A 13857-nucleotide genomic window follows, 5' to 3' on the forward strand; every position below is an offset into this window, starting at 1 on the left:
TTCAGTTACTCGACATTCAGGATGAGGTAGCAAATTCGATCAGACATTGGCTTTGTGGGATAAGTCAGAGAGTGAAAGTAGATTGTTGACTCTCTGACTGGAGACCTGTGACTGTGGAGTGCTGCAGGGATCAGTGCTGGGTCCATTACAGCCTGTCATCTCTATCAACGATCTGGGTGATAATGTGCTCGGGCCCCAGCAATTTCTGCACATCTCCCATGTATCTGTAGCCGCTCTGTGACTAGTGGAATACAGCAGGGATCAGTGCTGGATCCATTCCTTTGTCATCTATCAATCTGAATGCATTGACTACAGGTGATTAACTGGATCAGCAAATTTGTGGGTGACATCAAGATTGGGGGTGTAGTGGACAGCGAGGAAGACTATCATGGTCTACAATGGGTTCTGGACCAACTGAAAAAATGGGCTGAAAAATGCAGATGGAATTTAATGCAGAGAAGGGCAAGTTGTTGCACTTTGGTAGGATGAATCAAGGTAGAATGGTAGGGCTCTGAGGAATACGTTGGAACAATAGAATCTGGGAACACAGGTCCATAATTCACTGACGGTGGCATCACAGAGAGATAGGGTTGTTAAGAAAGCTTTTGTCATGTTGGCCTTTATAAATCAAAGTATTGACTACAGGAAATGGGATATTACATTGAAGTTGTATAAGACATTGATGAGTATTGTGCGCAGTTTTGAACACCTTCCTATGGGAAAGATGTAAATAAGACTGAAAGAATGCTGAGAAAATTTACAAGGGTGTTGCTGGGACTGGAGGACTTAAGTTATAGATAAAGATTGATTAGGTTAGGTTAGCATAGGCTTGGAACATTCAAGACTGAGGGGAGAATTGATAGAGGTGTACAAAATTATGAGAGGTATTATAGGGTAAAGGCAAGCAGGCTTTTTCCACTGAGGTGGGATGACAACTAGAGATTGAGAGTAAAAGGTGAGAAGTTTAAAGGGAACATGAGCAGAAACTTATTCACTCAGGGTTGTGAGAGTGTGGAGTCTATTGCCAGTGCAAGCGGTGCATGCGAGCTCAATTTCAATTTAAGAGACGTTTGGATAGGTACATAGATGTTAGGGGTATGGAGGGCTATGATCCCGGTGCAGGTTGATGGGAGTAGGCGGTTTAAATGGTTTGACATGGACTAATTGGACTGAAGGGCCTGTTTCTGTGCTGTACTTTTCTATGACTCTATAGTTATAAGGAAACAAACTTTGAGACTCAATTCCCTCACTATGGAATGCTGTTTACATGAGATTATTCGTGTAAAAAGTATATAATCAACCTCATCAAATTGGATTGTATTAAGTATAATTTGCAAAATGCTTTAAAGGCACTATCAAAGTTACTTCAACATTTCCTTTGTGATCTTTGCTACCAATAACAGACATGAAAGCCTTCGCCTCTACTTGCCTCTCCTTATCCCATACCACTATCATTTGGCTACATCATTTCTTCTTTGTCATTGGATCAAACTCATGGAAATTCCTATATAAAACTATGGGAGCTAATATCAATACCACTGACCACAGGTGAGGTGGGCAACAAATGAATCTTGTCAGCCTTGCTGCATCCCAAGAACAATTTTTTAATGATGCTTTAAAGCATGCCAATGGAACCACCTACCTGCTTAAATTAATTTGGATTTATTTTCCTGCCTGTTCCAAAGTCAGGTTTACGTACTTACATTAATAAAAATGACCAATTTCATGCAAATTTTCCACAGAGGTACAGATAGAATAACATATATTTCGATAGTCCCTATCAGCTGTTCTCAATCTAAAGATTAAAAAACTAAAGTTAGATTTAATAGTCACAGGTACATCAGAACATACAGTGAAATGGGTTGTTTTGCATCAACGACCAACACAGTCCAAGGATTGTGCTAAATCCTATATATGGTAAGGTCTCAGGAAGTTACTGGCCACTGTCAGTTCAAGAACGTACATTAATAATCCTAACTACATCTCATTTTGCACCATTTTCAAGTGCAATACAAGCAGCAAAATTCCACTGCACACTCAAAAATGTTGGCCTGACAAGCTGGCAAAGTTGGTCTAATGCCATCAATTAACAATAGGTTTGATTCCCACCACTGTCTGTAAGGAGTTTGTACATTCTCCCTATGCCCCAACTAAATAAAACCTATCAACGCAGGAAATGGGTGTGATAAGTTCAGTGCTAAGCCTTTGGAAATTTGCCTATCTTTAAGTGAGGGTCAGTCGTACTTCCCATGGAGGTAGAATGGAGGATGGTGTTGTGGCATGGAGTTGGGTGTAAGTCCTAGGCTTTTGCAAAGCCAAAAAGAAGAATTCTATTCTGCCAGTCTCCACAGAAATGTACATATTGGAAAGCTTAACAACACACACAAAATGCTGGAGAAACAGCAGGCCAGACAACATTTATGGAAAAGAGTAAACAGTTGATGTTTCAAGCTGAGACCCTTCATCAGGGTCCACTCTCCCAGCTGTACCTTTAACACCTGGTTAGGCAACTGGAGATGGAACAATGACAGATGAGAGCACTGATTATCAAGTTTCAGTGATGATAGAAAGATAAGTTGTTAACAATATTTAATAAATGAATGTTTATAAAATGAATTGACTATTCAGCCCCTAAATCCCATTCCTCCTTCAAGAGGGTCATAGATGTTACCTACCTCAACACATTGTCTGATCCTACCCTTAATTCCTTTAACATCAAGAAACCTGTTGGCCTCTAGCTTGAATGCAATCAATGACTGAGCCTTTATTGACTCCAAGGTAGAGAATTCCTAGACTACTCATGTTTGCATATCTGACTTACAGTTCTCCTTGAGGGAAATACCCTTCTTAATCTTCCATTTCAGCCCTTGTAAGAACTATATATAAGAGAGAAGAGGTTCAGTTGCCTTGATTAGTATTGCAGTGGAGTAAAGGGAATTACAGAGGCATGAGAGTGGAGTTGGCCAGAAGAGAGTAGAAAAGAACACTGGCAGGGATGATGGCAGAGCAGCCAAGGCTGGAATTTCTGCAAGCAATTCAGAAGAAACAGAATATATACATCCCAAAGAGGAAGAGGTATTCTAAAGGAAAGATGACACAGCTGTCAAAGAGAACAAGAGAAGTCAAAGCCAATATAAAAGCCAAAAAGAGGGCATATAATAGAGCAAAGATTAGTGAAAAATGAGAGGATGGGGAAGCCCTTTAAAACCAACAGAAGGCAACTAAAAAGGTTGCTAAGAAGGTAAATATGAAATATGAAAGTAAGCTAGCCAAAAATTTAAAGGGGATATCAGAAGCTTCTTCAGATACATAAAGTGTAAAAGAGAGGTGAGAGTGGTTATTGATCCACCGGAAAACAATGCTGGAGAGGTAGTAATGGGGGACAATGAAATGGTGGATGAACTAAAGTATTTTGCATCTGTCTTCATTGTGGACTGCACTAGCAGTATGGTGGAAGTTCCAGGTGTCAGGGGTCATGAAGTGTTTGAAGTTACCATAACTAGAGAGAAGTTCTTGGGAAACTGAAAGGTCTGAAGGTAGATAAGTCACCTGGACCAGAGTTCTGAAAGAGGTGGCTAAAGAGATCGTGGAGGCATTAGTAATGACCTTTCAAAAATCACCAGATTCTGAAATGTTTCTGATAGACTGGAAATTGCAAATGTCACTCACACTTCAAGAAGGGAGAGAGGCAGAAGAAAGGAAACTATAGGCCAGTTAGTCTGACCACAGTGGTTGGGAAGATGTTGGAGTTGATTATTAAGGATGAGGCCTTAGGGTACATGGAGGCACATGATAAAATAGGCCATATACAGCATGGTTTCCTCAAGAAAAAATCTTTCCTGACAAAACTGTTGGAATTATTTGAAGAAATAACAAGCAGGATAGACAAAGGAGAATTAGTTGATATTGTGTACATGGATTTTCAGAAGGCCTTTGATAAGATGCCACTCATGAGACTGCTTAACACATTTTGAGCCCATGGTATTACAAGAAAGATTCTAGTATGGATAAAGCAGGAGGCAAAGAGTAGGAATAAAGGGAAACTTTCCTGTCCGGCTGTCAGTGACTAGTGGTGTTCCACAAGGGACTGTATTGAGACAAATTCTTTTTATGTTATATATCAATGATTTAGATAATAGAATTGATGGCTTTGTTGCAAAGTTTGTAGGCAATATGAAGATAGACGGAGGGTCGGGTAGTTTTGAGGAAGTAGAGAGACAACAGAAGGACTTTGACAGATTAGAAGAATGGGCAAATAATTGGCAGATGGAATACAGTGTTAGGAAGTGTATGGCCATGCACTTTGGTGTAAGAAATGAAAGGATGACTATTTTCTAAATGGAGAAACAATACAAAAAAACTGAGATGCAAAGGGACTAGGGAGTCCTTGTGTAGGATTCCCTGATGGTTAATTTGCAAGTTGAGTCTGTGGTAAGGAAGGTAAATGCAATGTTAGCATTCATTTCAAGAGGGCTAGAATTTAGAAGCAAGGATGTAATGTTGAAACTTTATAAAGCATTGCTGAGACCTCATTTGGATTACTGTGGGCAGGTTTGGGCACCTTATCTTAGAAAGGATGTGCTGAAACTGGAGAGGGTTCAAAGGATGTTCATGAAAATGATTCCAGGATTGAATGGCTTGTCATATGAAGAGCGTTTGATGGCTCTGGGCCTGTATTCTCTAGAATTCATAAGAATGAGGAGTAACCTCATTGAAGCCTATTGAATGGTGTAAGGCCTTGATAAAGTGGATGTGGAGAGGGTGTTTCCTATGGTGGGAGAGGCTGAGACCAGAGGACACAGCCTCAGAATAGAGGGGCATCCTTTTACAACAGAGATGAGGAGAAATTTCTTTAGCCAGAAGGTGGTGAATTTGTGGAATGCCACTGTGGAAGCCAAGTGTTTATGTATATTTAAGGCAGAGTTTGGCTGATCCTTGATTGGTCAGGGCATGAAGGGATATGGGGAGAAGGCAGAAGATTGGGGCTGAGGGGCAAATTGGATCAGCCATGATAAAAAAATGTGGAGCAGACTTGATGGGCCAAATGGCCTAATTCTGCTCCTTATCTTATGGTATTATAGTCTTGCATATCCTCAGATGATAGATTGACCATCCTAAGAGCCTGAAAGGAAAATGCAGGATATGCCCATCCCACTCATTGCCATTTAAACAAGATGGAGTCTGTGATCTCTTACAGCAGAGCAAGAAGCTATCCTCCCTAAAGTGTGGTATTCAGAATTGGATGCAATCTTCCATTTGCCCCTCAGCAGTGCATAGATTCAACATGCCTTCTTTTACAGTCTACTTTTATTTATGAATTCCAGGATCACATGTGCTTTACTAAGCATTCCCTCAATGTGCTCTGTTGTTATCAAGGACTGATGTTCATGTACACCACAGTTTTCCTGCACACACTTTAGAAATGTGCCATATTATCTGTTTCTGCTTTCTGCTCACTTCTTATTGAAGTTGATCTGCACTTGCCAACCCGTTCAGTCACCCTACCTGTACCTTGCAGTCAAATACTGTGCTCATTCCTATTTATGAACCTTCCCAGCTTTGCATCACACACAAACTTACATAAAGTTGTTTGTCTGTCCGTGTATTAGAATAATGAGTTGGTGCATGGCCTAGTGGGCAAGGCATCAGATGAGTAACCTGAAGGTCACTGGTTTGAGCCTCAGCTGAGGCAGCGTGTTTGTGTCCTTGAGCAAGGCACTTAACAACACATTGCTCTGCGACGTCACCGGTGCCAAGCTGCTTGGTGCCCTAATGCCCTTCCCTTGGACAACATTGGTGGCGTGGAGAGGGGAAGGCCTGCAGCTTGGGCAACTGCCGGTCTCCCATACAACCCTGCCCAGGCCTGCGCAGATCCATGGTCTCTGGAGACCAAAAGATACCACCACCAGAATAATGAGCAGCATTAAATATATCATATGTCAGTGAGTCATTATGTTATAAATTCCTTTGATATTTTCTTTTTATCTTTTGTGCAATACACAGTATATTCTTTTCCTTGGTACAAGGTTAAGTCCAAAGTTGAGCATTTTGAAAATCAGCAAGTACATAAATTACTCTCCTTGAAAAGAAAGTTAATTATTTTTGTAGCAAGATGAAGACTTGCAGCTTTCTTCTGTGTGTTGCGATTTTATCTGTTACAGTGTATGGAACCAGTGGTGTTATCCCAGGTAAAGAAAAACTCATCTTCAAAAACAGATTTCTCCATTGCTTATCAAGAATGCTGTTTGTTTTCATTTTATTTTTGACAGAAGTGTACATTTTTATCACTTTTTAACCTGTTATCTTATACCGATTGTAAAGTTACAGTCGTACTAGGTAATGGTAAAGAGGCTGCTCTTACAAAAAGGATCCAACCTAATGTCAAGGCAAGATTGTTTCCAGGTTATAAGTCCAGAATCTGGGCTCAACTTGAATTGAATGTCAAATGCATTTTGACTTTTAAGTTTTCAGATGTCCCTCTAGCTTGCATGGTACTATTTATGAACATAGGTTTTAAATGCAAGAAGGAGTTTGTCCAGTGCATTGACCAACAGCTACAGTTAAAGTAATATACTTCATTTGACAAGGACCATGTATGTAGGAGATTGAATATAGATCACCAACCTATAGATTGAATATAAATTTCATGTAACATTGCAAGTCGTGTCAGTGTATCAGATCCAAATTATATTTTGTGTTTTGAGTCACTATTTTCCAAAACCAGCCCATAATGGTAATGTTCCTGTGCAAGCAGGTGATATGATTGTGTGATGCACATGACTAACCATTTCATGTGTGGTCCTCTGCTTCAGGACTTGAACTGCTACTGAACTCCCACAATAATGTTGCTTTGTGCAATCAGAAGGAAGACCAGTTCTGTGAGCTGAGGTGGTGGGAGAATGATCTAAAAGCTGGATCCTTTCCCTGGCTTCTGGATTTGTTGTTGGTTGAGTTGGCATTCGGGGAAAAAAAAATGATAAACTGATCTGAGGACAGGGGATGAGATTGGTTGCTATTGTATGTCGGGGTGAATGAATTTAGTATAATTTGGGACTGGAAAAAACAAGGCAGACTTGGGACTTGGTGGCATCCAAATCTGATATTACACAAGAAAAGAACTCTTGAAGGGAATGATAATAGGTTCCCAAGGTGATGTAGACAATTTACAAAGTTGGTGCCAGTCTTTCTAGTGAAATGATTTCATTTGATACTAACATGGCATTAATATTATGTTAGATCCTGATTCATGATTGACAGGTATATCTGGTTAAATTTCCACATGGACCGGGAAACATTTTGCTCTTGGAAAGTCACATTTTCAACTGTGCAGAGATGGAATATAAAATAGTGCTGTGTGATTGAATATCAAGGCGGCCTTCTTCGGTCCTTTAGATATTTTGTGAAAATGATATAACATCCTTTCACAAAGCCTCATGAATGCCCTGCTCCAAGCTGTCAGAACTGTTGTTTCAGACATTCAATACTGAAAGAACACAAATTTTCTCCAACAAAATATGGGGAAGGTATTGTCTGGGTTTTCACTATAAACAATCAGTTGTTCTCCAGATTATGCTTATTTTCACAGGAAAGTATTTACTTATCATTTGTGAATCTTATTTGGTTCACTTTGTATTAAGAATCCATCATGATCAGGACCAGATGTTGGATGATCTTTGCAGTTCTAATCCACTCAGACAAATCTGTTTAAAGCGGTTTGTAAATGGTCCCTCTTTCTGTGAAAGTTATGGCTGCAGCTTAGCCTCTGCAATATGCAAGAACACCATTTGCTGACAGATAACTATGCAAACTCTCAGTCTGATGTCCTATCACCAACAGATGGTAACAATTTGGAAAGGTTTGTGCTGCTTTTGGCTGTTATGACAGAACTTAAGCATACTGGGAATATTATTAAATTAGGACACAGTTGGAGTAGAAAATAAACATTTTACCAGAACAATTGCACAGATTCGGTCTGTGTATTTGCTAGTGATTAAATTGAGATACTGAAATTAAAAGACATCAAAACATGTTAAAGGAGGTTATAAATATTTTAACAAAGATCAAAACAAGTAAAATTGCACATGTAAGTATCTATATTATCAGAATTGCTTTATTGCTGGTATGTGAAACATACCAGAATTGATCATGGTTCGGTGCCAAGCATAAAACAACAGGACAATACCATAAAAGACAACACAATAACAACCAATTATTTACAAGACAATAGTGCAAACAGCCACCAGCAATCAACACTTAGCAGAATGGTCACATGCACAAATGTCAATCAAACTTGAATAAGTGTGAAGATATGAACAGACTCAGAAATTACGAAGAAACAAGGAAAGCAGGAAAGACCATTTAACAGAGGTTGTGCAAGGACAGTTAGAGTTTTACACCTGAGTGAGCTTTGTTCAGAAGCTATAGGAAAGAGGCTTTGGAGATGATGTGTAGGCTGGTGGTGATGGATCTTAGAGCCTCTCTGATGGCAATTTGTTGAATAAGTGACTGCCAGTGAGGGGAGTCAACAGTAATTTCATAAAACTCAAAGATTATTTCATTTTTATTTTGGAAACATATGTTCATATACATATTTTTTGAAAACATATGTTCGTATACATATTTTTGAAAGAATATATGTTCACTTGAAAGTGAGATTCCCTAAAACTGGCCCATGAGTATCATTATCCAAGCCTTTTCTCATGGGACAGACAGCATCTGAAGGATAAAACTTCTTGTTACTCCACTGGATATCATAAGGAACCCAAATGTATTCAGATCCATTCACACTCCCTTCCTTCAAACATACTGGCAATTAAGTGATTCTGTGAGGACATATTGGACAAATGGACTGTAAAGTACCAAATCAGCATTGCCTGGGGATTGAAGGGAACTTTATGCTCAATATCACTGAACCAATGAGCAACCTTTGAGGTTCAGCACCCAGTAGTGATCATTATAGCTCTGATAATCAAATTTGTCTTATTGTGCCAACAGTCTGTGAGATAGAATCAACACTTGAGCCACATTAGGTTTTTGTGTTAATGAGCATGTGATGCTGATAGTTAAATGGAAATAGTTGATAATGACATTTCAAGATTGTTTGTGCTGTTTAGTAGAGAACGTAAATTATGTTCTCATTGCTGACAAATTCAGTGCAGATCTGTTGGTGTAATAGCTCCCTCTGCAGTGAAACATTCTGCCCTTCACAGATCTTACAATGCAGTAGGGAGACTTCAGAACGCTGCAGTTTTGCGCTTTTAACCCCGGTGCTTCAGAGATGGCGGGTGCCTAATATTTTTACTCTGGTTCGCATGATTTGACAAGGCATGACTGACTGAAAGTTTTGTGAACTTCTTCAATCAAAAATCCTAGTTGCAGGGCCTGCGGGTTCTGGACAATGGAGCCGCGAACTATGTGCTGGAGGGGCTCAGCAAACTGAGCAGCATCTGAGGGTTGGCAATTCCATCCCCACCACCCCTTGCCCCACCACCAGTCGCTCCTCACCCCACTGAGTTCCTCCAGCAAATTGTGAATGCCAAGTGAATAGCCATTTGGCTTCCTTCTATGTTGCCATGTAGCAGCTATGGAAATCTTTGGTTAGGATGCACTTGGAGTATTGTGTGAAATTCTGTTTTACAGGAAAGGTGTGGCAGCCTGGATTAGAGCATATGAACTGTGCGGAGATGTTGGACAAATGGATTAGTTACTCTAGATCAGTGGAAGTTGAGGGGAGACCTGACAGAAGGCTATACAATTATGAGTTGCATAGATAAGATGGACATTACATACTACCCATTGTAGACATGTCTAATACTGGAGGACGTACATTTACTGTGAGGGAGGCAAAGTTAAAAGAGACTAGTATATGCCTGGAATGGGCTGTCAGGACAGAAGGAGGTACAATAGTGGTGTTTTAGAGAATTTTAGACAGCAGTATAGATATGCATAGAATGGGGAGATATAGATCATGTATTAGCAGAGATTTAGTTTAATTTGGCATCATATGCAGAACAGACATTGTGAGCTGAAGGGGCTGTTCCTGTGCTTTAATGTTCCATCTTATCTCCTCTCACAGAAGTGGTCAGCAATTTTGCTTCCTATGACAAACCTTGACTATGGTCCTGAAACATTTGAGATTAAAATGACAGCAAAGGCTTTGGAACACAGTATCATCCCTTCGAAGTCGCAGAGGGTCCCAAAAACAACCGTGGCTTTAGTGAAGCCATTTCTCTTCCAGCACATTGGCATCTACCAAAAATGGAGAATGAATCTAAATTACTTCCAGACTACAATAAGATGGACAATCTAGCTATTTATTCTGGCAGTCAACAAGGTTAAACAAGGTGATAGCAACAGTGTTATCTAGCAACATATACAGTACTCCAATAATCTACTCATGGTGTCCTGTTTGGGTTTTATCAGGACCACTCAGATCTAGATCACATCAATATCTCAATCCATCAGGGACAAGAAAACTGTATTTCAAAATGGAGATGAGAATGATGCCAAGGCAGCATTTAACTGACAGTACTATCTAAGAGCCCCACAGCCCCACATTACAGATGTACATTTGGCACAATCCTTTCAGCCACTTCTCACCATCATGAGGTGAGGAGGAGGGATGCCTGTTGAGGATTACACGCAGTCCAATTCCATTTGCAACTCCTTAGATAATGCATGCTTATTATCTTGCTTACTCAAGATATTAAGATATTTGACTATTAACTACCAAACAACATCCATGACAGAGAAAAGCCATACAATGGTCATTTCCAACAGGAGTGACAAACGGCAACATTCTGACAGCCAGCAGTATTACTATTGCTGAATTGTATTGCCATAAATATCCGAATCATAACTGGCTGAATCCATTTGTCTGGATTAACATGGTTCCAGCAACACTCAAGAAAGACTCAAGAAGCTTGATGCCAGCTAGAACACTAAACCCTAAATATTCCCTACTTCCAATACTGGTGCAGCATGGCTGCAGTTTGTATTAATAAAGACATGAACTGCACAACACCTCATTAAGGCTTTTTCAGGAAGTCATAAATCCTTGAGAGAAAATGAATGCAGGGCACAGAAAATCTCCAACATGTTCCCCTGCAAGTTAGATACTGCAATTTAATCCACTTTTCATCATGTTGTTTACCTTGCAACTACATCATGGTATTTATTTATTTATGTACATTTTATTTGATATGCATCCTTTCACCTCTAACTTTATTAGCTTTTTTATATAATCCTTATTCTTCATAATTGCTGAATGATTTTTGTTGCATGTCATGTCTGGACCAACACACAGCAGCAAATACCTAATATATGTAAATACAAATGTATATGGTGAATAAAGTTGATCCTTGAAACGTGCGGGTGACCCCTGCATTACTAGTGAATGGGCCGTTACCACCATTTTCTGTAATGCAGAGGTGCATCATCTGCACCGCATCAAGAAGCTCAAGTGAGAAAAGAATAAGTTATGTGTTGATTTATTTACTCTTTCCTCATCAATTCATGAGAGTGAATTTTACTTAGTATTACAAGTTTTTGGGAAGTAATTTGTGAATTTTGTAAGAGTGGATTTCCCCAACCTGGATGACTGTGATACAGTGGCACCTGTGTACTTCCTCTTCCTTTGTTGCTGGGGCTACATGACAGAATTCTCTGCTCAGCAACTCTGCGAGCATAACTTCACCAGAAGAACTTCCGTTGTCAAGAGGCAGGTCATCAACACTGCCTCAAGGGTAATTATGGATGGACAATAAATGCTGACCTTCCGATGGTAACACGAATGTATTTGAATGAACACTCTGAATTGAGGCAATTTGCCTGCACTTGGCGGCTGGAGCAGAAACTGCACCTGGGAGACATGAGAGATTGCAGATGATGGAATTCTGGAGGATTTCCATCTGGTTGGTCTCACAGCACCTAACTGATTTTCCTTTTCTTTTTACAAATAAAAGTCAATCAAGTATAGGAGAGCACTGAACAAAAAAAATGTAACTTTGACAAATAGGGTGCTTACTTTCATTGTTTCATTGCACGTTATAATTGAAAATTTAAGACTTTTTAAAAATGTTGCAGCTGAAGAAAAATCCCCTTCTTATTGGAATAAGAAGGCTAAACAATCTTTGGAGGCTGCCTTGGAACTGAAGCCATTGACACACCATGCTAAAAATGCGATACTCTTTCTTGGAGATGGTGAGTATTCCATTTTCACACATATGAAGTCATCTTCCACATTAAGACCTGCTCCCCCACAGTATTCCATCTCTGCTGATCCTTCAGGCTAGTTGAATATCCAGGTGTTACTCTATGTATACTGTGATTACGAAACCCTTGCATGATGAATTATCTTGGTATTAAAGCAATTTATTTTCCAATAGTGAAGAGTTAAAAACCAATAAATGTGATTGTCAGAATTGCGATTACAGAATATGCCTAAACAGAATAAAGGAAATTACCAAGAGACCATCCAGACAGTGAATCAGAGCCAGAGGGGAAAATGAGGGTTTAATTGGCAAAGGAGGAATATATGCACCATTAAACTAACTTATGCAGAAAGTTAGAATGAAAGATTCTGGCTAAAACATCTTTTGCCCAATTCCAATAGACAACATTTGTTTTTAACTCCACAAATGTGATGCCCTTACACTTTGACAGAGTGTCAAAAAAATGTCAATTTGTATGGTGTTTTATCTCCATTTATACTGGAATCTGTCAGTGTAACCTATCAGATTGGCATTCTATCCAATCAGAGAGCCACTGCACTGGTGAGAGTGTACTATTACCGGGAAACAAGTTTTCATAAACAGGCTCCACTAGGTTTGTAATGGCAATAGGGACACAAGGCCAAAAGGTCTGATTTAAATGAGGGAATAACTCTGGAAGACAGCTCCCAGATCTACTTGTCTTGTTGCCCTCTGAACTCAGTTTGTTTGGTGCTCAATCTCTACATAGAAAACAGCAGGAATGTAATTAGTGTTTATCACCCAGATGCTGTTTGTCAGTGGGTGATGGGGCTCAGACTTGACATGGAAATCCCAGATAAACTGCCTCAGCTCCATTAACAGTCTTCCAGTTGTACTCTGTTACTGAACTCTACATGAAGCTTAATGGTGCAACAGGAGCTTAGAGTCCTCCAAGAGGACCACAAACTCGTCATAGGGTTTAGAGGCTAGCGTGCCTCAATGACCTGGAGAGCCATGTTGGCTGGAATCAGGCCTTTATGCTTTGGCTCTTGGAAGGGTCACCTATGCCAAACAGGTCAAAGGGTAGAGGCCAGACTAAGAGTGGTTCACCAGGCCTCCAGGTTCAGGAGTTCAGCTCAGGGCTAACAACCCTGAATGGTAAAACAAAATTGTTACTGAAACTTCAATGAAATCCTTCTACATGTGAGTGGAATGGTATTCCTGAATCTCCACCCAGGACTTGCATGACTGAGAGTAGTGGAAACCCAGAGGAAGGTACTGACACAATGAAGGAAGCCCTGAACACCACCAGAGATGAGCGACCTTCATTGCTGCCATAAACGCCAGTGATGTAACGGGCAATAGGGGAGCTTAGAAGTCATAGGGTCTTAGAGCAATACAGCATGGATACAGGCCCTTTGGACCGAAGAATACATGCTAATCACAGGGTCCGCACGGCTTGTTCTCATTCCCATATCCTTTTAAGCCCCACCTTTCTACTTACTTGTCCAAGTGCTTCTTAGAATATACAATTGTACCTATCCTAACCACCTCCTCTGGCAGCTCTTTCACATACTCACCACATGCTGCATGAAAAAGTTGCCCCTCAGCTCCCTTTTAAACCTTTCCCCTCTCACCCTACCTATGCCCCTAATTCTTGTCTCCT

General features: G+C 40.1%; 1 protein-coding gene across 1 annotated transcript in view; it reads left to right on the forward strand.

Annotated features, from left to right (window-relative positions):
* The first annotated feature begins 6112 nt into the window (after positions 1-6112).
* Positions 6113-13857, forward strand: part of LOC132403490 (intestinal-type alkaline phosphatase 1-like) — a 51782-nt gene continuing 44037 nt past the window's right edge. Inside the window, exons 1-2 of the mRNA XM_059986890.1 lie at positions 6113-6188; positions 12085-12201. Of these exons, the coding sequence (XP_059842873.1) occupies positions 6113-6188; positions 12085-12201 (193 nt within the window). The remainder of the gene's footprint in view (positions 6189-12084; positions 12202-13857) is intronic.

This window comes from Hypanus sabinus, chromosome 2 (genome assembly GCF_030144855.1).
Source record: "Hypanus sabinus isolate sHypSab1 chromosome 2, sHypSab1.hap1, whole genome shotgun sequence".
NCBI classification, from domain to species: domain Eukaryota; kingdom Metazoa; phylum Chordata; class Chondrichthyes; order Myliobatiformes; family Dasyatidae; genus Hypanus; species Hypanus sabinus.